At 35.9% G+C, this 26,002-nt stretch overlaps 1 protein-coding gene, 1 long non-coding RNA gene and 1 pseudogene across 3 annotated transcripts; 1 reads left to right on the forward strand and 2 right to left on the reverse strand.

The window, feature by feature from the left end:
- Positions 1-1,614: 1,614 nt before the first annotated feature.
- LOC114399031 lies at positions 1,615-1,994 on the forward strand (annotated as a pseudogene).
- Positions 1,995-10,122: 8,128 nt separating this feature from the next.
- On the reverse strand, positions 10,123-17,431 carry LOC114399813. 2 transcript variants are annotated; one of them, XR_003663838.1, is made up of 9 exons: positions 14,371-17,431; positions 13,970-14,263; positions 13,795-13,862; positions 13,323-13,463; positions 12,618-12,694; positions 12,127-12,211; positions 11,183-11,281; positions 10,586-10,910; positions 10,123-10,496 (listed from the first exon to the last, which is right to left on the reverse strand). It is a non-coding gene; the product is annotated as an uncharacterized LOC114399813 (long non-coding RNA). The 2 variants fall into 2 exon arrangements; XR_003663839.1 differs by having other exon boundaries at positions 10,123-10,508.
- Positions 17,432-18,396: 965 nt separating this feature from the next.
- Positions 18,397-21,528, reverse strand: LOC114398565. Its single transcript, XM_028360750.1, has 2 exons — positions 20,929-21,528; positions 18,397-20,838 (listed from the first exon to the last, which is right to left on the reverse strand). Exon 2 carries the CDS (start codon positions 19,426-19,428, stop codon positions 18,397-18,399), a length of 1,032 nt encoding a protein of 343 aa, XP_028216551.1. The 5' UTR covers positions 19,429-20,838; positions 20,929-21,528.
- Positions 21,529-26,002: the final 4,474 nt, after the last annotated feature.

Here is a 26,002-nt window from a genome sequence, read left to right on the forward strand (position 1 = left end):
ATCTACGTTATTGAAATATTGTTAAATGGCCATTTGGTTGAGGGTGCACGACCCACTGACTGGTAACCCCGTTTGGTCGGAATTTTTTATGCAATATTTTCTAAAGGCTTTTCAACTTGTATATTTTTTCTTCTTTCCCGAAATGAACTGGTGCAGTGCTCAATCTTAATCTAGTAGATCTTATTGAAGTCATGATAAATTGATTTTCAAATATTTTATCTAATGAGATGTCGAGTCTTAAGGGTAAGGAGATAAGGTAATAAAAAATTGAGTGAATATCATGAAAATCTAAGTAAGAACTTAATTGGTGGTGTTGGTAAGGATTCAGTAAAAATGTATAAAAGAAAATATACACAGAAATAAAGACCAAAATCCAATTTTTCAATTGAAAAGTTAGTTGGGTTTACTAATGTGGGCTGAATGGCGTACAGGTAAAGTTTTACAATTTTGAAATACTTTGTGCAGAATTTTATAATAACTTTACAAGTTACAATATGAAAATTTCAATAAAAGTTACATATATCCAAAAACTCCGAAATTACAACAATTTTTATTTAATAGATGGATGTAACTTTCTTGTAAGATTATTAAAAGAACTTGGAATTGTATATTGGTATGTACTAATTGGTGTAGTGTAAGGTTATTGGATTTGTATTTATAACAATTTCGTAATACACCTTTACCTTTGTCTGAATTAATTACAGATTTGGGTGGACAGAGAGAGAAAAAGAAATAGGGGAGAGAGAAACAAATAGAAGAAAAAGTTGAACAACGGACATCAAATACTAAGGATAATTTGGACAATAACTACTGCAGTTAAATTGGATAATTTTTTTTTTTACAATAACTACTGCAGTTAAATTGGATAATTTTTTTTTTTACAATAACTACTGCAGGTAATAATTTCTACGAGATTGAATTTATTACAATTCTAACTATAAGATAAATTTGCTCCATCATAACAAGATAGATTTACTACAAGATAGGTTTTTTGTGGTTATTGAACAACGGACACTTTAATTCAAGTGGATTAAATAAAAATTTATATGGGAAAAGAGAACTAAACAGAAGAGAGAGAATTTATTAGATATAATTGGTAGTTGTAAGAAGGGACAGAAATAATAAATGTAATAGATAAATTAAAGAAAAAAATAATTACTACTCTGTATCAACAATGATTACCCATTGAAACAAAGACAATAAATTTTACTTGATTGATTGGTTTCAATGATAAATTTACCTTGAAATTTTACAGAGACCAAATTTTTTTATATGTTGTTATCAATCAATTATATGATTAAGATTTGAATTTTTGGAGAATAGGTAGTCTTGGGTGTTAAGTTATATCACTCAGTTTCCAACGGTAACATCAAGAAACAACCACAGCTTCTTTCCTCGATCACTTTCTTTCATGCTTCTTAGGCTTTGATCGATCTCCTTTTCACCTTCTCATCTTCTCTCTTTCTCCTTCTTTCTGCCAAGGTAATTTAAAAATTATTACTATTATTATTAATTCTTGTGGTGTTTATTTAGTTAAATACTATAGTCCAAGTTCTTAGTATAATAATATGTCTAATTAACAATCTTTGTATGCATGTTGTTGTTTTACTGAAAATGGGTCGTGCAAGAATCACCTTGAAACATATCTCAAATGAGAGATCTCGCAAGAAAACTTTCATGCAGAGAAGGAAAGTACTTGTCAAAAAAGCTCTGAATTTTCCACCTTGTGTGGAGTTGAAGCCTGCTTGATTGTGTATGATGATGGCAATGTGATGTTGAACCAGTGACTTGTCCCAAAGACCCTGCGTTGGCACACTCAATCCTTCAAAAGTATGAGTCTCAGAAGAATGAGAGACCTCTTAGTATTCAAGACTTTGTTGAGGATAGGAAGAGCATTGTTGAAGCTAAGATTTCCAAAGTTCACAAAGAGATCACCAACATCAAGTATCCAACTTGGAATCCAAGTTTCAGAAACATGGAAGAGGAGCAATTGAGGGCTTTCATTGCTCTGGTGGATGCCAAGATTAGGGCTTGTGATCATACTTTGAAAAACATGCATCAAAGTGAAGGCAACTTCATGCAAAACATGGCTTGGGGAAATGCTTCCTTCTCCCATTCTACTCCTATGGAGCCACTTAATAATAATGGGAGTGTGGATGTTACAAACTCAATAAATCAACTTTATGAAGCTTGTAATCATGGACTGTACATTCAATAAGTTGATGCTCCCTTTAGTTACATTCCAGATGTGGTTCAGGAAAGTGCTAACTGCTTGCAAAACATCTCTCAAAGCCAACCCATACATGAAGAAGCTTTAAAGACACTTAATGTTGAGAATGAGATGGTAGGTTTTAGTAATAGAGTTGATGTGCCACTAGATAACCCTAATCAACTTGGTGACTTGCTGGACTGGTTTGATGGACCTATTGATTGGTATGATCATTTGGGTTGGACCAGTCAACCCAATGAATTTATCTTGTTGCAAAATATTGAAGTTCAATCTCAGAATGAGCAACAAGGAGGAGCAGCTTTAAAGACACTTAATGTTGAGAATGAGATGGTAGGTTTTAGTAATAGAGATTATGTGCCACTAGATACAACTAATCCATTTGGTGACTTTCTGGACTGGTTTGATGGACCTATTGATGATTGCTCTGATCTTGTTTGTTGGACTAGTCAACGATGAATCTCAGAATGAGCAACAAGGTGGAGGATATTTGGATAGATTTCAAACAGATTGCTATAATCTGAATTTCTGAATGGCTAACTTTGAGTCAACTTTTATTTTGATGCTCTTAATATTTAGTTTAATGTGTAACTTTAAGGCATTTATGTGCTTGAAAGTGATTTCGGCTGCAAATGTAGGATTTATGTTGCTAGCAGAAAGTGTAAATTTGGGTATCATATGTGTAGTTTCAGAGTATTGTCTGTTTTGTATATAATATTTCTTTTGAATTCATTGTTCAAAGATTGAATTTACATTTTTCCATATATGATCATCAATGTTTTGATAAAATCCTCTTAAGGTTACCTCTTTAGCTTGCTTAATTTGTTGGATGATTCTATTGGCAGTTGCTAATTTTGGGTCTGCTTTGGTTTTGGCAACATTTTCTTTTCCTGGTTGATACCTTGTTATGCTCTCCTTAACTCCTTCATCTTCTCTTGTAGTACAATCTTATTTTCCATGGAAAACATCACGTTGACCAAAAAACATAATTAAAAATAGCAAGACATGAGTTGTGTAGATGTTATATCTTTCCACTTTAGCATCTCATGTATAAATATTTGCTTGTAGAATCGTTTCCTAGCATGCTGTTAATAACATTGCTTGTGTTTATCTGAAGGAGTCTTCAGTTAGTTTGTGTCCAGTGTTGGGTACACAAAGAAATGCTGGACTCTGTTGACCCACAATTTCATTTTGTGCACTAGTTGTGGCAAGTTGTTATCAGCTGCTATTAAGATGTGTTATGCACCACTTTGTGATACACCATCTTGTTTGTGATACAATATGTTTGGGGAGGTTCAAAAGCACTTTTAACCAACCAAGTTCATTATTTTGCTTCATACAAGATCATTGCTAGTATGGTATTTCATTGTGCAGATTAGGAGTAACTGTCTATCACATAAGTCATAATCTGATGAACCAATTGAACAGTTTGCAGTGACTCCATAAGCAAAACACATTCATCTCCATTTAGCGGGTTTTCTCTTTTTCCTGCATACATGATAATATTTTTTTTTTCTCATTTCAAACCAACAAAAATTGTATGAGAAAAGCACAACATTTTTTTTAATAAATACCCAAAATTAATAAATAGATATTTTTTATGTAAACCAACAAATTTAAGACAATTATATTTTTTTAATAATTTTTATTTTTCATTTTTTTAACTATTATCATAGCATTGTCTTTATACTTGTTAACCACCATCCTCGTCACTATTTGTTCTAAAAAGTTTCGTCACGTTATACATAATATATAATTACACTTTTTTAAAATAAAAAAGGCTTAAAAGTTTAACTTACAGGTTCCACAGAAAAAGAAAGGAAAGATTGGTGATGAAAAGAAAACATTTCAAATTTCAAATTGTAATCCTTCCTTTTTTGTATTTTTTTTTTACTTTAAATATTTTTATTTTCAAACACATAAATATATATGTCATGAAAAAACCATCAAACTTTCAGTAATTCTTCATAATTGCAATATAAATTTTAATGATCTTACGGCAAGGACTTAAAGTCCAACTTTGAACAATGAATTAGAAGAAATATTATATAACATAGATAATGCTCAAAACTTTGCTCAAAGTTGGCCATTAAGAAATTCACATTATAGCAATCTGAGATTGAACAGGAATATTTTGCAAGATAGATTCATTAGGTCGATTAATCCAGTCCTCAAAGTCACCATATTGATTAGTTGACTATTGTGGCACATCAACTTGATTAATATTTTGCAACTTATCATTAAATGGCTTTAAATCTTCATGTATGGGTTGGCTTTGAAAGATGTTTTGCAAGCAATTGTTTATAGATGGAGAATTGGAAGTTTTTGAGGTAGGTTGAAAACTTGCCACTTACATATGGGACGATTAATGTTTTTGATTAACATCCTAATCGGACTTAGGATAAACCAATGTACACTGAGTTTATATAGACACTATCAGTATCAACTATTAGTCTAATATGTGAATCAAATTCTCTGAACAATGTACAGTATTAGCATATAAAAATTTGGGTGATGCTAGGTGCACCCAGCATTTTAAGTGAATGGACAAAAATACCCTTCACTCAAGTTGATCCGTACGAGTCATACGGATCAACATGATCTGTATGAGTCATATGGATCAACTTGATCTGTAAGTTGATCCATATGACTTATACGGATTTCATACGAATCAAGTTGATCCGTATGTTTAAATTATACTTACGGATCAAGTTCATCCGTACAAACCATACGGATCAACCATAGGATAATTTTGGAATTAACAAAAAATGCTGGGTGCACAAGCAATAAAGTTGGTGCACCTAGCATCACCCTAAAAATTTCCTTCATTTTTAAGATTGGGTTCTCCATTATTGGTTGAATTGTGTGAACGGAAGCTTATCCCACTACAATAAATAGTGGTAAATTACTTTATGCTTAATATGCCACTAATGAGTTTCACCAAAAAACAAAACACAAGAAAAAAATTCTAATAGTAAAGAAATAAACCAAAAACCTCTCAATTTTGAACACTTTTTTTCTTTGGAAAAAAAACCTAGTCACTAATTGTATAAAAGTTTTAATTTTTTTTTACATTATCTCATCAATCAAAATTTATTATATATAAAAGTTTGTTAACTTTTATAAGAATTACATTAATAGTCATACTTCAATTTTTTTGGAATAACCAAAAAGTGTAAAACTCCTCCCGCTGGATTGGTCTATTTTTTAGATAAAGCAGTACTTTTAGTTGTCATTTCGTACTTAAGTCATGGATCAAACCCTAGACCTTATTAAAGGACCCAAAAGTTGAACCGCTTGTGCCAACAACTTATAGTTCATACTTGTAAGGAGATTTGTAAATATGCATTTGCTTTGATATATCTTGAATTCTTGTATACACATGAATACACTTTACAGACAAGAGAGGATAGCTTTATATAGACCTAAACTTAACTACTCTAATTATAAGGATGAAGTTTGTTATTTGTTACAACAGTCTATAGGAGGTTATTTTCCTCTATCCTTTACATCCCCCCACAAACTGAGTGTGGGTAGTTGATGAACATTCAGTTTGGGTCAAAGGCTTAAAAAGGTATGGCTTGAAGGAGCCTTGGTGAGCAGATCGGCTACTTGAAACTGGGAGGGGATGTGCTTGACAATTATTTCACCATTGGTAGCCTTTTCACGAACAAACCAAAGATCTAATTCAAAGTGTTTGGATTTGGAGTGCAGAACTGGATTAGCTGTTATCATCACTGCACCTTGATTATCACACCACAGCAAAGGAAGCTTTGTTTGAACAATATGCAATTCTGTAAGGAGAGACTGAAGCCATTTAATTTCAGGAACTAGAGCTGCTAAACTTCTGAATTCTGCCTCAGTGCTGAACCTAGAGACTAACTGTTGCTTCTTTGCAAGCCATGACACAAGATTGTTTCCTAAATAAACACAGAAGCTTGAGGTGGACTGCATGTCAAATGAGTCACAAGCCCAATCTGAATCACTATAGCCAGTGATGAAGAGATGCTGGGAAGGATAAAAAGCTAAACCATGATCAACTGTGCCATTGAGATATCTGAGTACACGTTTTGTGACCTTCCAATAACTTTCAAGAGGGTTGTGCATAAACTGACAAAGCTTATTTACTGCATAAGCTATATCTGGACGAGTGATGGTGGCATATTGTAGGGCTCCAACTACAGATATGTAGAGAGTTCGGTCAAAAAAGGCATCTGTACCATCCATATGCAGTTTTGAACCAGGGGCCAGATGAGTCTTTATGGGTTTGGCATTATGCATATTGACTTTGGCTAAAAGATCAGTGATATATTTGGATTGAGATAGGAGAAGAGCCCCAGTAGTGGTGTAGTTGGCTTCGATGCCTAGAAAGAAATGTAAGGTGCCTAGGTCTTTGAGAGGATAGAAAGAGTGAAGTTTAGAAATCACAGATTGGACTGCAGAGGTGTAGCTTCCTGTTATAATGATATGATCAACATAAACCAGAATGTAGGTGATAAATTTTGGTGTAGCATGCACAAACAGAGATGTATCACACCTAGTTGGCTTAAACCCAAAAGAAATCAGACTAGATGCAAGCTTGGAAAACTAGGCTCTTGGTGCCTGCTTGAGCCCATAGATAGACTTCTTCGGCTTACAAACAAGATGGGAATTGGTAGAAGTGAAACCTTCTGGTTGCTGCATATAGACTTCCTCTTGAATGGTCCCATTTAGAAAAGCATTGTTGATGTCCACTTGTCAGATATCCCATTTTCTGGTGACTGCAATGCTCAAGACTGTGCGAATAATGGCTGGTTTAATAACAGGACTGAATATCTCATTGTAATCAAGGCCTGGTCTTTGAGAGAACCCTTGAGCCACCATTCGAGCTTTGTGTCTGGCTATAGAGCCATCAACATTGTATTTCAAACGATAGATCCATTTAGAGCCAATAGCCTTTCTATGAGGGGGCAAAAGGACTAAATCCCATGTGTTATTCTGCATAAGTGCCATATATTCTGCCTTCATTGCAGCTAACCATTGAGGATTTTGCAGTGCATCCTTGGTACACCTTGGAGTCATCTCTGTCAGTAAGGCTTTGGGTTTGAAGATGCCAGATTTAGCTCTAGTAGTCATAGGATGGGTATTGGTTGCAGGGTTAGGAGGAGTAGAGTGCTCAGTGACAGGTGTGATAGATGTGGGGGGAATGGGATCTGGTATGGGAGTGATGGGTACAGCTGGTGTTGGAGCAGGAGGATTGATAGGATTGATGGTTGCTATAGAAGGAGGGAGAGTAGGCTGAGTGGGGGAAACAATGGTGTTTGGAGTAAAGAAGGATGGATTTGCTATCATAGGGTATTGTGTTTCATCAAATATAATGTGTCTAACAGTATACTCCCTTCCAGAGTTAGTGATACATTTGTAGCCTTTGTATTTGGTGTTGTAGCCAAGGAATATGCACGAGGTGGATTGAAACTCAAGTTTGGTTTTGGTGTAGGGTCGTAGATAAGGATAGCAAAGGCACCCAAATGGTTTAAAAATGGAGTAGTCAGGTGTTTTGTGAAAAAGAACCTCAAAGGGAGACTTATAGTGGATTACTGGAGAGGGAATGTGATTTATGATGAAAGTGGCAATGCTGAATGCTTCTGCCCAGAACTTGGAAGGAAGACAAGAGGCTGCTAGCAAAGTGAGACCGGTTTCAGTCAAGTGGCAATGCTTTCTTTCAGGAGCACCATTCTGCTCATGTGTATGGGGACAAGATATGCGATGTCTGATGCCATGATCTGCAAGGTACTTAGTCAGCACTAGGTACTCCTTGCCACCATCAGTTTGCAGAGCTTTGATCTTTTTATTGAATTGTAATTCTACCATTGTTTTGAATTGGATGAAAATTGATGGAACTTGGGACCTGTTATGTAGAAAATACAGCCAAGTGAATTTACTGTGAGCATCCATAAACAGAATATAGTATCTATAGCCTTCTTTTGAAGGTGTAGGGGAGGGACCCCATACATCAGTATAAATCAGATCAAAAGGATAGTGATAAACAGAATCAGAAATTAAAAATGGAAATTTGTGCAACTTGCCAAGACAACATGCCTGACACACTGATTTATTTTTCTCAGAACAAAGAATACGACAAATGTTCATAACATGTTTGACAATTTTATCTGAACAATGACCTAGCCTTCTATGCTAGGTATCAAAATCATTTGCAAGAACAATAGAATTATGGACAAACATAGAAGATTTTAATCTTGGTAGAATGAGCTTCAGGTCTTCAAAAACATAGAGTTTATCCTTGAGATGACCTTGAAGAAGAACCTGCTGGGTTTCCTGACATTTAACCACACACTTATTAGAATGAAATTCAAAGAAAACACCATTATCCTTAGCAAATTGGGAAACACTAATAAGATTTTTGGTTATATTAGGAACATATAAGAGATTCTGTAGTGTGAAGTGAATATGAGGATTTTTTGAAGAAAAAGATTAGTGTCTAGTATGAGAAATAGTTAGAGTAGTATCATCTCCCACGTGCACACGCTCACCTCCATTGTATTCATTCTTTATCATGAGATTACCAAGATCATGTGTTAGATGATGAGTGGCACTAGTGTCAGGATACCAAGAATCATCAGCTTGATTGGAAGCAGTGGCAAGCATAGCCTGAGCAGAGTGGTTGGTGGAGTTGTCATTTGGGCTGTGGGTCGCATGGGGTGTTGGTTCGATGAGATTTTCATCAAAGCGGTACCAGCAGTGGAATGCAGAGTGACCAACACGGCCACAGAGTTGGCATTGAAGCTTTGGACCACAACCTTGAGTGGAAGAGATGGAAGTGGATCTGCCACCGCTCCCTCTACCACGAGTTCCTGATCTACCTGGACCATGGCCGCGAGAAGGGTTGGAAAGCCCTCTTCTTGATTGGGTCTGACTATGCACAGTGTGTGCTTGAATGGGGGTTGTGCCCCTTTGTTTATGATGCTCCAATCTTTTTTCTTGATGCATGAGGGAGGCTTCAATTTGAGGAACAGTGAAGGGTTCAGATCGCATGAGACACGAGGTGATGAGCCCATCATATTCTTCAGGGAGACCATAAAAAATTGCATAAATGTGTTCTTTATCTGTTAAGGGAGAGCTGATTGCGCCAAGGGTTTCTACGATCTGCTTGATCTGGACCAAATACTCGCTGATTGACCCTTGCTTCTTGGTGTTGCGAAGTTGAATGCGAAGCTGCTTGATTCGCACTTTCGTTTGGGAAGAGAAATAGGTTTTGAGGATGGCCCAGATTTCGTGCGACCAGACTCAACCAACGACGCGAACGCGAAATTGGTTGTCCATCGATTCAAGAAGCCAAGATTTGAGAAGATTATCTTGCTGCTCGAAGTTTTCATAGGCAGGGTTGACGGAATCGGTTGCTTCATCTTTGGTGAGAAACTGTGAGGGAATCGTGTGATCCCCAACAATGTGTTGTTTCAAGCGGTGACCTTTGATGGTGGATTCGGCAAGCTGCATCCAGGTGAGAAAGTTGTCGTCGGTGAGCATGCAAGAGATAGCGGAAGAGAAGGTTTGGGGAGCGAAAACCATGGAGGCGGAAGCCATGGATGTGGATCGAGTGGCTTAATCTGATACCATGTAAGGAGATTCTAAATATGCATTTGCTTTGATATATCTTGAATTCTTGTATACACAGGAATACACTTTACAGAGAAGACATGATAGCTTTATATAGACCTAGACCTAACTACTCTAACTATAAGGATGAAGTTTGTTATTTGTTACAACAGTCTATAGAAGGTTATTTTCCTCTATCCTTTACAATACTTAGATAATTTATGATTAATTAATAGTGTACAAATGTTTACATTAAAAATGCATAAAATTTCCTAAATTGAAATTTGAATTATCATAACCTTTGTGTAATCGAAAAACGTTGGTTTGAGCATTCCCTTCACAAATTTGTATCTTCTAGACCAAAATAAAATGTACTTGCATGCAATATCATGTCATAATACCATGCATAGACCTTCTCAAAAAAAAAAAATGAATAGAAATTATTATTTTCCAAGCCGCATATAACTACGTTACAAATATACACAATGCTAACTTTGGTCATCTGAGACCCACAGCTTTGATTTCAGTGGTAAGCTTTTAAATGCATCTTTGAAGATACCTTGGAGTTAAGTAATCATATGCAGTGGTGCACATTTTACAATAACGTTAGAAACCCTTATGGAACATTTGACTGTGCTCATCGATAATTCTCCACAGGCTGTAAGGAAGTTCATGCCTGCAATGAAAGCTGAATGAATAATCCATGTCATAAAAGAGAAGATAGATAAAGATAAAGAAATATGTAATGCTCATCATATTACCTACCAGTAAAATACAGCCCCAGCAATGAGAAATCATTAGCTGTGTGATAGATTCTGAAAAGGTAGAAACCCTTTGGAGGGTTGATGTGTTAGCCAGATTTCTGGATTACATCATTAGCAACTCAAACTTCCCTAATGTCAGATGATTATCCGGTACATGGGGGCCCCACGCTCTAAAACATGCCTTTCCCAATCTGATCAAGTCCAAATGGGTTTTCCTCAAGCCACTCACTTTGGCCATGCTCCATATCAAGCTTACCCTTGCCATATGTCAAAAATTGTTCTTTCATTCTTATTGCCACGGCTTCTACATCGGATTGCAGAAAGATCTGGTCAATGTCAATAGTCTAAGTAAGCATCAATAGTAACAAACTCGAAAGTATTCAAAGAATACAAGTGAAGTCATTGCTCAGCACAATAAAGTGTCACTAAAAAGGAAATATAATACTGAAAACAACTATTTTGTTGTACTGTATGGTCCATGGCTTCCACTCAGATGTGATAAGCAATTGTGTTTTATAAGATTAATGGAGGAGACCTGACTATAAAATGCACATTGATAAGCAAGTGTGTTTTATAAGATACTTCAAAGTCTAATTACCTTCCCATTAGGTGCTAGAAGATCCACCACTGCTTCGATTAAAGATCTCTGCAGCATCCTCCATCTATGCTCAGGTTTATTGAAATCAGGGTTTGGACACTGGATAAAAAGAGCCAAAATAGATTAAGGCTAAGCAGTTGATGGAAAAAGAAAGAGAATTACAAATGTGATTACTCATTTTCATTAAATTCAGAGACTCATCTACCACAAGGAATAAGTTTGAAGCCCCTACAACTTTTGTCCTTCCAATAAAAATTTAGTTGTTATAGTGATAGAAAATTAGCTCAGAGGTTAACCAATCATATACGAAGGCCGTGACATCAAATAATGAACAACAGTCTATTAACAGGAAAAGGCAGAACCAGGCAATAAATAATTGTTTCTATAAACTGGCTTTAGCAGTGTTATTAGTAGAATGGTCAGCAGATATAAATACGGGTTCTTTCCCTTTGACTGGACCTTTCTCATCAAACAATGGAATAAAGTTATGTGATGTAGTTACTTTACTATTTTTGCTAGTGATCAATACAACTCAAACATAAGACACTTCAGTCTAATATACAGGGAAGGAATGATCAAAGCTTCCATGAATGCCAATCATGCCAGAAATTTCTTGTGATGGTTGTGAGAAAAATGTGAGTAGTTAACAGCGGCAGCATCACTACAGTAGCTTGCTGTATGCTAATGAGTTAGTTGCGCCAAAGAAATTGCTTATTGGTGATAGTAGTGTGTATAAAAATATCACAAGATGAATGATGCCTCGAAAGGTGGTCGCTAATCACTAGTAGCAAAGTTAGTAGCATGCTGCAAATACATTCATTAGTGCAACGATGGAAGTGGCATCAACAGGGGTGTGTACATGGAAGCATCAATAGCACAGAAAAGACCCACAACAGTCAAAATGTAATGTCATAATTCATAATAAAACAAAATTTAATATTTACCTGTATTGAGACAAGAACTAACTCTCCTGGATAAGAAGAAACAATAGAATGGAATGTTGATGTTGCATTAGTAGCGATACAGTACCTAAAATGGAGAAAACAGGAAACCAAAGCTTAGAAAGTTAAACAAAAGAATAAAATTTCAACTATGAAGGAACTAAAAAATTAGTGACATGATCATAATTGAATGTGTCGATATAATAAGTCCAGAATGTTCTTGTGCCCTTCCTGGATGTTTAACCAAGATAAAATTCCAATTCATTGAATCCCATAAAAAACAAAGATGCTGCATCTATTTGTACCATGAAAGCAACACAAATACCCATTCTTTATGCCAAATTAATGAATAGAATCCAGACAGCACAAAACAAGCTGAAAAGGATGTTTAACAGGTAAAAGGAAAATAATAAATAAAGAAGCATAGTAATATGGTATGCCAAAAAATAAATAGTCAGGGTAGAAGGGAGGGGAGGATATAACAAGTATGGAACCTTTTCATTGATCTCCAAACCAAGGAAGTTTAGATCTTGCTCCCTTCTAGCCATTTCAAGAAGAAAAAGCCCATTGCCTGTAATTTAGAGCACATATGTCACGAGAAAAACAGTAACCGAAGTTCTATATATTTTATTCTACTGAGTCCCTTGCTCCCTCTTCTTCTATTACAGAATTTAGGAATGTTACACAACAATTTTATGGTTAAAAGAAAATATATGTAATGAGAATATGTTCGCATCAACTGTTAATATATTTTATAGTGCTTGAGAACTAACAAATATGTTTCTAGTTACAAAAAATTTATTAGATGCACACACGCATGCATAGTCACAGTCACAGTGAAAATTAATTTAAAAAGAAAATATACCACTTCCTATATCAACAACCAGAGATTGAGCTGGGTCAGAGTAAATTCTGTTCCAGTTGATTTCAAAAGGGTATCCCAGCAAAATGTAACTACCATAAGCAATAACAATATCATTGATGAAGAATTTTTCTCACTTTAAGTTGCTTAGAGCAAGATCAGATTCATCAGCATGATTAAAATGAAAAATACTAGAATAAACTATTTACAGCAACAGCAAAAAAAACAGAGAAATTCCCATAACACCAGGCAGCTTTCTTCCTTTGAGAAATTCCCATACAACTGAAGCATTCTCAACTATATTTATTAAGGACAGTGAACTTTTTTCCTGTCTCACCAGTTTGCTTGCCATAGTCCCAACAACTGCTATTTCACAGTTGTTCTGGCTTAGTTGTTCAAGTATTCTTGTCAATTTAGATGCCTCATTGGTGTATTTACTTGAATCAGCAAATTTCACAGGACCAATCCAAATTATTTTCTGTAATGGATTCAAAGAAAAATGTTATGAGGTGCCCTTGTTACATTTCAAAATGGATGGACAATCCATTTTCTTAAAATGAAAAAAAAAATGTTATCCATTACCAATATCTAGAGCCATCGTATGATATGATTACATGTGCAAATTTTAACTAAAATTAGCAGAGGATATGATGCTGGCATGAAATACCCATCTTAAAAGATTCCCCTAGAACACAAATGATAAATCAACCTTGTTGATAGTTATCTGAAGATACTTCAATACATATTTAGAAAATAAACCAACTGAAGCTTATGCTTGATGTCTAGGTATCAATAAATTGCTATTGTACCTTACAATTTGCAAGCATAGAACAAATTTCATCCAATGAGACAGGTCCAAGGTCAACAGGCACCTAACCTAGATCAAAATCAAATTTGGATTAACTTTATTTACTAAATGAAGAGATAATGTCTGATTGAATATCTAAGTAACACAAGCCCATAATCAATTTGAAGAAAACTCACCATCCAAAATTCCATGAGAAGGAAATACTTGCAATTGCTTTGGATCACATTTTTTTCTGCACCAAAAATCTTTTGGATACAGAATCTGCATGTTTCTATCTCGAGTAAGTCGCACTGTATCTAGAGCTTCATTAAATGCCTTATGGTCCACTAAATTACGAGGAACAGATACTCCTAATGCATGCATTACTTGAAATGGCATCATTCCCACAAATACAAACCATTGACATCTGGAAGCTAAAAACTGAAAGGAAGCTGCTTTATCATAGAGATTACCACCTCCAATCTGGATTGCTGGAGAAACAAACAGTGAACAAATTTTTCAATAAAAGAACTTGAGGCTTTCTTGAATGGAAAAGTTATTTATTATATCTAATGCTATAGTAGCAGAGTAGACATACAATTGCTACATATGGCTTCCTGCTTGCCTCTGCAAGATTCTTCAGTAGACAAAGCCTCTCCTCAAAGTAAAAACCAGCGATACAGGCATACCAGAAACGGGTGACACCAACAGTAGATGCTAGAACTTTATGAGAGTTGGAGAAGGAGTAATTGACAAAGATGTCAACTCCTGACGATAATACTCTAGCAAACTCCACACAGTTAGCAACTTCCTCTTTGATATTAGAAAGATTCTCAAGAAGATGGATATTCTCTTTCTCAAGGCCATTCATCTTTGATAGCTTGTTAAAAGAAATTCCATGCAGTGGAACAACTTGTATTTGAAGAACTTCTGACAAGAAATCTATAGCATAGAGATTATCAATCATCCAACATGGAAGCTTCCTCACATAAAAGAAGTCATTTGTTAATTTCATTGCTCACATTGATTGCAGTTTTGATTTAAATAAATTTCTTCTGTCTTTTCTCCCCTTAAATAAACTAGAATTGCTGTAAACAGCTCATATAATGGCATAATAGCCAAACTTCGCCATGGCAACTGGAAACTGAAAACAAGGATTTACAAAAAGGCTTTAAGAAAGTACCTGCAACTGACTCTGAAGTTCTAGATTATTCATATTCCAATCACTCACCAAGATGACCTTTGCTCCAGCTTTGGGTAAATATTTAATCGTATATACTACATTAGAAACTGATTGGTTCTTCTCATCACACTCTCGCTTGAGCAATATGTTAGAATCAAATCTGACCATGACAACTTTTCCAAAAAGTTCCTCCCTAGAGGAATACCAATCAACTCTCCACCATTACTAAAGTAAATCTAACAGTAAAAGCATAAAATTTAGAACCAAAACAAAATAAACAACCAATAGCACCTTTCATGATAGAATATGACAATCAAGCTTAGTCCACATCGACAATCTTTGACATTACATATATTCTAATTGGTTATAATATATGATATCAATATGATTTTATGTCATTGGGCTTTTTTATTTTCAGAATTGAGACAAAAATTATGAAAATCATACCACAGAATGAAAGGAAAAACATGAGATCCAAACAACCAAAATATATTTAGTTCTACACTAATGCCAATATTGCCAATAACCATTAAGCATATTTTTTATGCATATAATATCAATCTTGGGCATACACCAACAGCCCGAGCTTTTAGAATATTTAGTCCTTGTGGTATCAAAACCTTTGTAAGTTTTTTTTTTTGAACTGCAAAGATAATATATATATATTAATCAAATAATAGTACCAGGGGTACTACATGATAAGAAGGAGCTAAAGTCTCCAGGAACATGAGTTCAAAAATACAAAACACAAATGCCCTACAAGAATCCCCCAAAACCCTTAGCCCAGCAGACCACAAACTAAATAAATGCCATAGGCATGGTTGAGGACCATTGATGAAAGGGGGCATTGAAGTCCTTTTCCCACCCCCTCAGCCAGGACCAAGTAAGAAAGTTAGTGTTATCCACCAACTTAGAAATCTGGAAAGGCTGATTATGAAAGATGACATCATTACGGAGCTTCCATATGGACGTTGTAGCTGCTATCCACCAAATTTTCCTTCTTGTATTCGAAGCCTTCGAACCTGCTATGGAATATTGCTGAAGGAAGTGCTCCATGGGCCTGCAGTGAAGAGCTCTATCCTTCTTAACCCAGGTGTTAAATTCCCACCACAAAGGCATAACTTTGTGACAAGAGAAAAACAAGTGGGAAGCAGATTCTAAGCTGCTTTGACAGAAGGGGCATAAGTCATTGACCAGATCAACATTTCTCCTGGATAGGTTCTCCTTAGTAGGAAGCCTATCCCACAGCAATCTCCACGCAAAGGTTAAGGCTCTAGGAGGAATTTTAGTATCCCACAGCTGGCAGAAACCAAGTTGATGATCTGCAGGAGACAGCTCAGCTTTAATGCAAAGATAAGCAGATTTAGAAGAGAATATCCCATTAGAAGCAGCTCCCCACACCCAGCTATCCTTTGACAAAACATTTAAGTTGATGACAGCAGTCTGATCAAGAAAATCTGAGGCTATCCCCATTTCATTGTCAAACAGATTGCGCCTCCAAGAGAATTTCCATTCCCACCTCGATTCACAGAAAGAGCCCATCTCTGCTACAGTATGATGTTTTTGCAAGGAGATACGATATAGCTCTGGATATTTATCTTTAAGAGTTATCCTCCCATCCATCCAATAGTCCTCCCAGAACAAACTTTGGTCACCTCTTTCCAGCCTCCAAATAAACTGCTTAGATACCTCAACCATACACCCATGCTGATTAATGGATCTCAAGTCAGACCACCAATGAGAGAAATTAGGCTTTGGTGGCCCCCCTTCCAAGCCTCTCCAGCCTCTGTATTTAGAAATCAGGATACGGCTCCATAGCTAGTCACTTTGCTGGAACATCAACCATTTCCATTTAATTAAAAGAGCATTGTTGAGGGCCTTGATATCTTTAATACCCAAACCTCCCCTTTCTCTAGATGAACAAACATGGCTCCAAGCTATCCAAGCAATCTTCTTTCCTTCAGAATTTCCACCCCACAAAAAGTGTCTTTGAATAGCATTTAATCTATTAATGACTGTTGAGGGAGCCCTGTAAAAAGACAAGTAAAACAAGGGAAGTGCTGTTAAAACAGCATTGATAAGGGTGATTCTTCCAGCCATAGAGATGTTCCTTTGATTCCACTTGTTCAACCTAGCCTCAAACCTTCTAATGATAGGCTCCCACACCATCTTTCTTCTCGGATTAATGCCTATAGGCAACCCTAGGTAGCAGAAGGGGAATTGAAGCATGTCACAATTAAGATAATCAGCAGCAGAACAATACCATTCTTCAGATTGGCCAATTGCCCCAAAGTGGCTCTTGGCAAAGTTAATTCTCAAGCCTGAAACCATCTCATAGCTTCTAAGAATGGCCTTCACAGCTTTGACATTATCCATAGAAGCTTCTCCAAAAAAGATAGTATCATCAACAAATTGGAGGATGTTCACTGGGATCTTATGCTTCCCTACCAAGAAACTTTGAAAGCAGTTTTTGATTATAGCTTCCCTCATCATTCCTGTCAAGCCTTCAGCCACCAAGACAAACAATAAGGGGGCTAAAGGGTCCCCTTGTCTCAAGCCTCTTTGAGACTTAAATTCAGATGTAGGGCTTCCATTCACAAGAATAGATATAGAGGCTGATGTGAGGCACCCCTTAATCCAACCAATCCATCTATCATGGAACCCCATTCTTCCCATCATATAAAACAGAAATTGCCAAGACACCGAGTCGTAAGCTTTTTCAAAGTCAACTTTAAACGCCATGCAAGGCCTCTTAGACCTCCTAGCCTCCTCAACCACCTCATTGGCAATTAAAACACCATGGAGCAGCTGTCTACCCTTCACAAAGGTTGTTTGCCTTTCATCAACGAGGTGGTTCATGACCTTGCTGAGCCTATTAGCCAATATCTTAGTAATGATTTTGTAGACACATCCAATGAGGGAGATGGGTCTGAAATCATTAAAGGATTGAGGGTCCTTAATCTTAGGGATAAGAGCAATGAAAGAAGAGTTGAGACCCTTGGGGAAGGAAGCATTCACATGGAATTCTGCTATAAATCATAGGAATTCAGGCTTCAATTCCTTCCAAAAATGCTTAATAAATCTGAAATTAAAGCCATCTGGCCCTGGGCTTTTGTCATTGCCACAAGCCCACACAACACACCTTATCTCTTCCTCTTTAAAAGGTTCAATCATAATATCTCTCTGAGTAGAAGTCAGACTTTTAAAAGCAACCTCATCTAGATTAGGTCTGCTCAAGTGAGACTCATTGAACCTGTTCTGAAAATGATGAAGGATTTCAGCCTTTATAGTGTTAGGATTTTCCACCTAGGTGTCACCAATCTGCATTCCCCTCAAAGCATTTCTCCTCCTCCTGAAATTAATAACTCTATGAAAATAGGATGTGTTGTTGTCCCCCTCTTTGATCCATCTGCATCTTGATTTCTGCCTCACAATAGACTCCTACATAGTAGCTTTTTCCCAAAGGTCAGCTTGGGTTTTCTTGAGCTCCTGGACTTGTTGTTCAGAAGGTTGAGCTGGTATAGAATTCTCCAAGTCATTTAGTTTCTGTTGAAGCTGTTTGACTTTGCTGCACAGGTCTCCTATGTTGTCTTTACTCCAGATTTTTAGCCTCTGTTTAAGATGCTGAAGCTTGCATTTTAAAGCATAACCACCCCACCCCATAGGCTGATAATCTAACCAACAGTCCCTCACTACCTTCTGAAATTGCTTGTTCATTAACCATCCATCATAAACCTTAAAAGGTTTAGGGCCCCAATCAATGCATTTAGAGTGCATGATAATAGAACAATAGTCAGAGTAATTCCTCTCAAGGTTAAATTGGGAGCTATCAGGCCATCTGGACAACCAGCCATCAGAAACACACACTCTGTCCAGTTTGCTTTTGCAGGAGCCATTAGGCCTAACCCAAGTAAAGGGTTTACCCACACAAGGAATATCATCAACCTCCATTTCATGAAGCCAATCATTGAATTCAGATATTAAGCCATTATCTGAATTGCTGCGGTTACTTCCCAATCTTTCAGAGGGATTCCTAACACAATTGAAATCCCCTACCAGACACCAACAATCATCCTGAATTTGAGATTTCCTTTTACTCAAGCTCTGCCACAGCTGTCTTTTACCTTCAATATCACAAGAAGCATAGATATTGACTACAACCACTCTCTGCATCTCAGCCAACCAAGTCCCACCCAACATAATAAATCTCTTTTCAGTGATTCTGAAATCAACCTGAAAGTTGTTATTATCCCAAATACACAGCAGCCCCCCAGCAGTGTTCTCACCAGGTTGCCATTCCCATGCAACATCTGAGTGGCCCCACAAAACCTGACAATCTTCCTTAGAAAGAGAATCCCTTTTTGTTTCTTGCAAACACAGAACATCCACTTGATGCTTCCCAACCAGTTTCCTAATAGATGCCCATTTAATGCCTCTACCCAACCCTCTAATATTGTAGGAAAGAATATTCATCTATGAGTTTTCCTCTCTCCCAACTCCATAGCTTCATTTCTGTCCCTGGCCTCCATGTCTGCAAAGCTTTGAATAAAATCAGAATGACCTTTGTCTACTTCCAAGCCCATATGTGTCCCCAATTCCCATAATTGCTTGGCCTCTTCCAACAAATGATTATTGCAAACAATTTTACTTTTTAATTTTCCTTTTGCTTCTAATTGATTGTGGGTTTTACTTTGATTTTGAATAACAGGTGTGATGGCCATATTTTTGACTCTTTCTAGCCCTTGAGTTTCTTCTGCCACGGGTTCAAGCTGGGGGGCTTTGTAGTGAGACACTCTTTGTCTTCTGTAGACTTTGGAGTATTTTTCAGGCTTTTCATTAGGGGATTGGGCTACATAAGTGTAGCCATCCTTATTACTCTCTTCATTTTTCCATAGTGGGCCCGATCTATCACTTGGCCCAATGCCTGATTGGGTCTGATGGGGGTGCAAATGGGTGTGGGGTTCCATTAGCAGAGTGTCTTCCACGTGTACCTCATAAGGGGGCTGATCTCCAAAAGCTTTTACTCCACCGTTCAAATTGTTGCCTTGAGAGTGATTCCCCCCTTCTTTCGAGAATCAGCTTGAGAGCTGTGCTCAATTGCCTCTTTAGGTAGGGCAGTCCCTGCTTTTGTAAGTGATCAGGACTTATGAATTCATTCCTTGTAAGTTGTAACCATTGCTCTTTATACTTAAAGTGAGTTTCAACACAGGGTATGATAGGCTGTGTTTTGATTGTGCTTCTAGTCCAAACACCAAAGTCCAAACAAAGGACTTTCACACAGGGGGTCATGTTAGATATTCATCTAATGGCTTAAGCTTTGAGCAATTTTTAGTCCATGCCAGAGTATCAAAGATGTAATTCCAATGCAAGGCATCATGGGCTTGTGTTTATACGTTTAGAACAGTTGGTAAGAAGAGAAATAATACATCTGAGTGACAAAAGGAAACCTAAAGTTGCTCAGAAACACAACAAAGCTCTCCAATTTCTTTCATATCATTCACAGAAATCCAACAACTATGATTAGAGGGACCAAAGAGAAGACATAATAATGCCCATTAGCCAGTGCTTCCAGAAGTTATGCATTTGCTTTCTCTCTTTTTTTCTAACTTTCAACCTCTCTCCCTCTCATCCCCTTCCCATGTAGTTATATCAATTATCAAAATGAAGAAAATACTGCCATTCCACTAAAAGCATATTTATTGTATTAAACTTCAAAACATTTGATCAAGTACAAACATTTATTATAACAAACTGAATCCTAGAATGGTGTGAAATATCAGATTCATAACAATTTTTTGTGGCACAAAAGGGACCCAGAAACTAAAAAGTATATTACCAAATGGTTAACTGAGTTTGCAACATGATTTGCTAACTCCCCACTACCTGTCAAAAATAACATAAAATAAAACATATAATGAAAAACAGAGAACAAATTTGAAACAAATAAATAAACAAATCCTTAAGTAAAACAACCTTGCAAAGCCAGTGGGGCAGCATTATACTTATGAAACTTGCCAAATTTTCCAGTATGAGGACATGTTTTCTGCTTAACCAACTTGGGGAAGTCATTGGAACATAATTTGTTTAAGAAAACATTTCCATGGAGAAGATTCACAAGGTGACCTAATGAGAATCCCAAAGCTGCCCAAATACAGGGATCTATGACCAGGAGTAGGACCAAACAGTTAGAAGATACCCTCCAGCAAATGGTCGCAGCCATACTTGACAAGATCCAAGTGGAGAAGGATGAAGGCCCAGAGCCACTTCCAAGAATCTTGATTGCTGAAGGGTCAAATTAATTTGAAGGCTCATGTCGAATATTTTTCTATTTTTGTAATTTTAATTAAATAAATTGATGTCTTTTCAGTTGCACCTCAGCTTATTGAACTCATTTTGTGGAATCAATATCAGACTTATCAAGATTGAACCATTGTGACATCTACCCTTAACTTATCTTTCATTTGGAAGTGGCGTTATCTGATTCCTTGACCTGTACCAAGCGATTCGTTCCTATCAATTTCCCAAGATTGAAGCAGCAAGTTGTAAAAGCAACAAAAAAACCAATGAAAATTGAATAACAGAGAAGAGAATAATAAGAACAAGAGAGATGGTACAATACATCATCCACTAACTCTCACAAGCATTTACATAAAATAACCAACACAGAAACACTCAAATAACAGTTGAGTTGAAAAATTAATATAATGGCATTTGGTCACATTGAACTTATAAAATAAAAAAAAATAAAAAATATTTATAGAAACTATTCCACATTTGAGTAAATATTCCCAGTTAATAACGAACCAATGGAAAAATTGTGTTGTGGGATTAAGATAGTTTTCAATCTTTCCAACGTTGTTCTCAGTTAGTTAGCATAAGCATTGAACAACAGAAGCGCGAAACTGAAAATGTGTGTTGGAGGAGAAAATCACCTTAAAAAGAAACTGCACTGTCTCGTTTCCGCTGTCGCTGAGAGAAACGGTGATTAAGTTAGATGATAAAACGGCACCACACCAGACTGTCGTTTCGGTTTTAATTAAGTTTTGTTAAAAGAGAAATTATACTACTAATCATGTGGATCAACTACTAAGAAATTAACATAGTTTAACTAAATGTCTCGCGTTTATTTACTCTTAAAAGATAAGAATGCTTAAATTAATTGATACAATATTTAAATCAAGAGTTTCAAGATTAAGTCTTGAGTATTAAAAAAATGTTTTTAAAAGTATAGTTATTAAATTCAATTCAAACCCAATCAGATCAACTAGTTGATTAGAGAATTGAGCACCCAATCAATCCAAATCACTTGTTGAATTGGTTATACAAATGATTTGGTGTGAATTAGTTGAAGGTGATTCGACCTATATTCGTGATTTTCGATCATTGGATTATGCATTTTTTAAATGTTTTTTATATATAATTAAACAACATCATTCATATTAGAAAATTCAATTTATACTTTACACTTATATTATTTATAAATTTATTTATTTTTTTTAATCAAACATAGTCATATCTTAAAATTTGAGATGATAATGTTGTTATTATTTTTAATTTTTCTTGACTAATTTATGTATGTATTAGATTATATATGTATGGTACTTGATAGAACATTATGACGGAAGTTGATCCATGTAGCCGACCCCACCTAGTGGGATAAGGCGTTGTTGTTGTTGTTGTTGTAGATTATATATGTAATTGTACAACAATGATATATATATATATATATATATATATATATATATATATATATATATATATATATATATATATATATATATATATATATATATATATATATATATATAAGTTACAAAATTATTTAGATTTTTTTTTAATATACACGAATCAAATGGATTAACTGGTGACTTACCGGATCTATTTCAAACTTAGTATCTCAACTGAATCCATAATCGAGTACTACGATAACATTGCTTAAAAGGCCCAACCAATTTTGTCAATAATCGAACAAATTCGTCAAAATCTAGTAAAAACATTTACTTCTTCCTGACTATTCTTTTGCTGCATTTAACATTTTTCTTTTATCAAAATGCACTTATTCTTTTTCAATCTTACCTTTGAATGAAAAAAAATAAAGGACTTTTTTCGAATTCAAATATTTATGTTATTTGATTGAAGAGAAAATGAAATAAAAAAACGGCTTAGTTTTTTCTCTTTCAATTTTTTTTCCATTCAAAATTAGAAACGCATGTCTTCTATATCATCTTTCCTCTTCTGGAAATAAAAGAATAGGGGAGTTGCTACGTGCACCCAGCATTATTGCTGGGGCACCCAGCAAACAGTGAAGTGGCAAAATTGCCCTTCAATAATTCTTCTTCCGGAAGAAGTATTTCCGGAAACTTTTCGAAAAAAGCTTTTCCGGAAAGTTTCCGAAAAAAAACATCTTCCGGAAGAAGAATTTGTGAATTCCGGAAGTACTCACAAACTACTTCCAGAAGAATGTCATCCGGAAGTTTCCGGAAGAACCTTCTTCCGGAAGTTAACTTTTTTTTAAAAAAAAATTATTTGATAATATAATTTACTTTTAATGGATAAACTAAATTATAAAATAATTAATATTATTATACATAAATAATTAAATAATTAGTGAACGTATGTAACGAAATAAGAATTTTCATTTTATAATAATAAGTAAAAATAAAATAATATTTAATGCGTATGTAATGATGATTTTGCCCTTGTGTAATTTTCTTTAAATTAACGCGTACACACTTCTTTCTACTGCGCTTTCGCTTTCTTCGCTTCTTTTTACTGCCTTTCGCTTTCTTCTGCTTTGTTTCTTCCGGTTGCTTGGTGTTCTTTCGGTGGTCCCTTTTGCAGTTTCCATTGATGGTCCCGTGAAGTATTTAGAGATTCGGTGGTCCCGTGTTCGGTATTTGAAGTTTTGTTAGTGGTTGTTCTTCCTATTTTGTCGGAGGTACGCTTTTATGGGTATTTTTTTTCTTTTCCGGCTAGTTTTTAGAGAAGAAAAACAGTAAAAAAAAGTGTATCCGGAAGAAATTTTAGGCACTGAGGCCTATTCCGGAAGAAGTTCTTCCGGAAAACACTTCCGGAAGCACTTATTCCGGAATGGGTAACTTCCGGAAGACCTTCTTCCGGAATGTTAAATTATTAGCATTTTTTTTATTTCTGTTTTATAATTTATTTATTTCTGTTTTATAATATATATATATATATATATTTCTGTTTTATAATTTTTTTTATTTCTGTTTTATATATGTATAATATTAAATGATTTAGGTAACTTAAATGTATAATGGTACAAAAATGTTTTATTAGTTGTTTATTATAGTGATAAGTTTAGTTTAAGTAAATAATGTAGTTATAAATTTAGAATATATTTGTATTAGTTGTTAGTTAATAAGTAGTCAATTTATCGATGTGGTTATATGATAATTTTAATATAGTCGTGTGTGATGCATATGTGCTATTAATATGTTTGTTATTTAAGGTGTAGTAAATTTTTGGATGTGGTTATATGATAATTTGAATGTACTTGTGTATGATGCATATGTCCTTAAGATGGACGAAGATCAATGGAGGTATGACTTTGCGATGTCACAAGAAGTTCATATGGATTATGATTATGATAATCAAGAAGAATGTGGAGTGAATGAATCACATGTCGATTGTTTAAATGCTTTTAATACATCTCAGGTAATCATAGATAATTTGAGTCATTGGTTGAATTGATGGTTTGTATGAAAATTAATATGTTAGGGTTGCGTTGTAGGTATTCGCTACTCGAGATGATGTTTTGCAATGGGCTCGAATAGTTGCCCATGAAAATGGATTTGTTGCAGTGATTATGAGATCTGACACAGAGACCGGTAGCAGAGGAAGAAGTTCATTTGTGTTAATTGGGTGTGAAAGGAGTGGTACGTACAAGTGTAGAAATAAAGAATTCGTTAGAAAAGACACCGGGAGTAGGAAATGTGGTTGTCCCTTCAGGCTTCGTGGGAAACCAGTGCGTGGAGGGGAAGGTTGGATGGTGAAGTTGATCTGTGGGATTCATAATCATGAATTGGCGAAGTCCTTAGTTGGACATCCATACGCCGGGCGATTGACTAAGGAAGAAAAGAAAATTATTGCTGATATGACAAAGTCGATGGTGAAACCGAAAAACATCTTGCTAACATTGAAGGAACACAATGCCGACAGTTACACCACGATAAAGCAAATTTACAATGCAAGAAGTGCATATCGTTCTTCAATAAGAGGAGCTGATACCGAAATGCAGCATCTGATGAAGCTTCTCGAACGTGATCAATACATTCATTGGCATAGATTGAAGGATGAAGTTGTGGTGCGTGATCTGTTTTGGTGTCACCCAGATGCAGTAAAGTTATGCAATGCATGTCATCTGGTGTTTTTTATAGACAGTACCTACAAAACAAACAGGTACAGACTCCCACTACTTGACTTTGTTGGAGTGACACCAACGGCGATGACATTCTCTGCTGGGTTTGCATATCTGGAGGCTGAGCGTGTTAATAATATTGTATGGGCTTTGGAACGATTTCGAGGCCTATTTTTAAGACACGATCGCCTCCCTCTTGTTATTGTCACTGACAGAGACCTAGCACTGATGAATGCAGTGAAAACTGTGTTTCCCGAGTCTACTAATTTGTTGTGCAGGTTTCATATCGATAAGAATGTGAAGGCGAAGTGCAAATCTTTAATCGGGGAAAAAAATGCGTGGGACTATGTAATGGATAGCTGGGGTACTTTGGTTGATTGTCTGTCCGAATACGAGTTCCATGAGTCACATCAGAAGTTTCAAGTTGCTTGTTCGCCTTGGCCGATGTTCGTTGACTATGTTAACGACACATGGATTATCCCCCACAAGGAAAAATTTATTACAGCATGGACGAATAAGGTCATGCACCTAGGCAACACAACAACAAACAGGTATTAACAACTGATTTTATTTGTTAGTAACGATTAATATTAAATGGTATTTAATTGTTGTATATTTTCATGTTTGTTGTGTATTTTAAATGTAGGGTTGAATCAGCTCATTGGA

The sequence above is a fragment of the Glycine soja genome, chromosome 19, assembly GCF_004193775.1.
Source record: "Glycine soja cultivar W05 chromosome 19, ASM419377v2, whole genome shotgun sequence".
NCBI lineage: Eukaryota > Viridiplantae > Streptophyta > Magnoliopsida > Fabales > Fabaceae > Glycine > Glycine soja.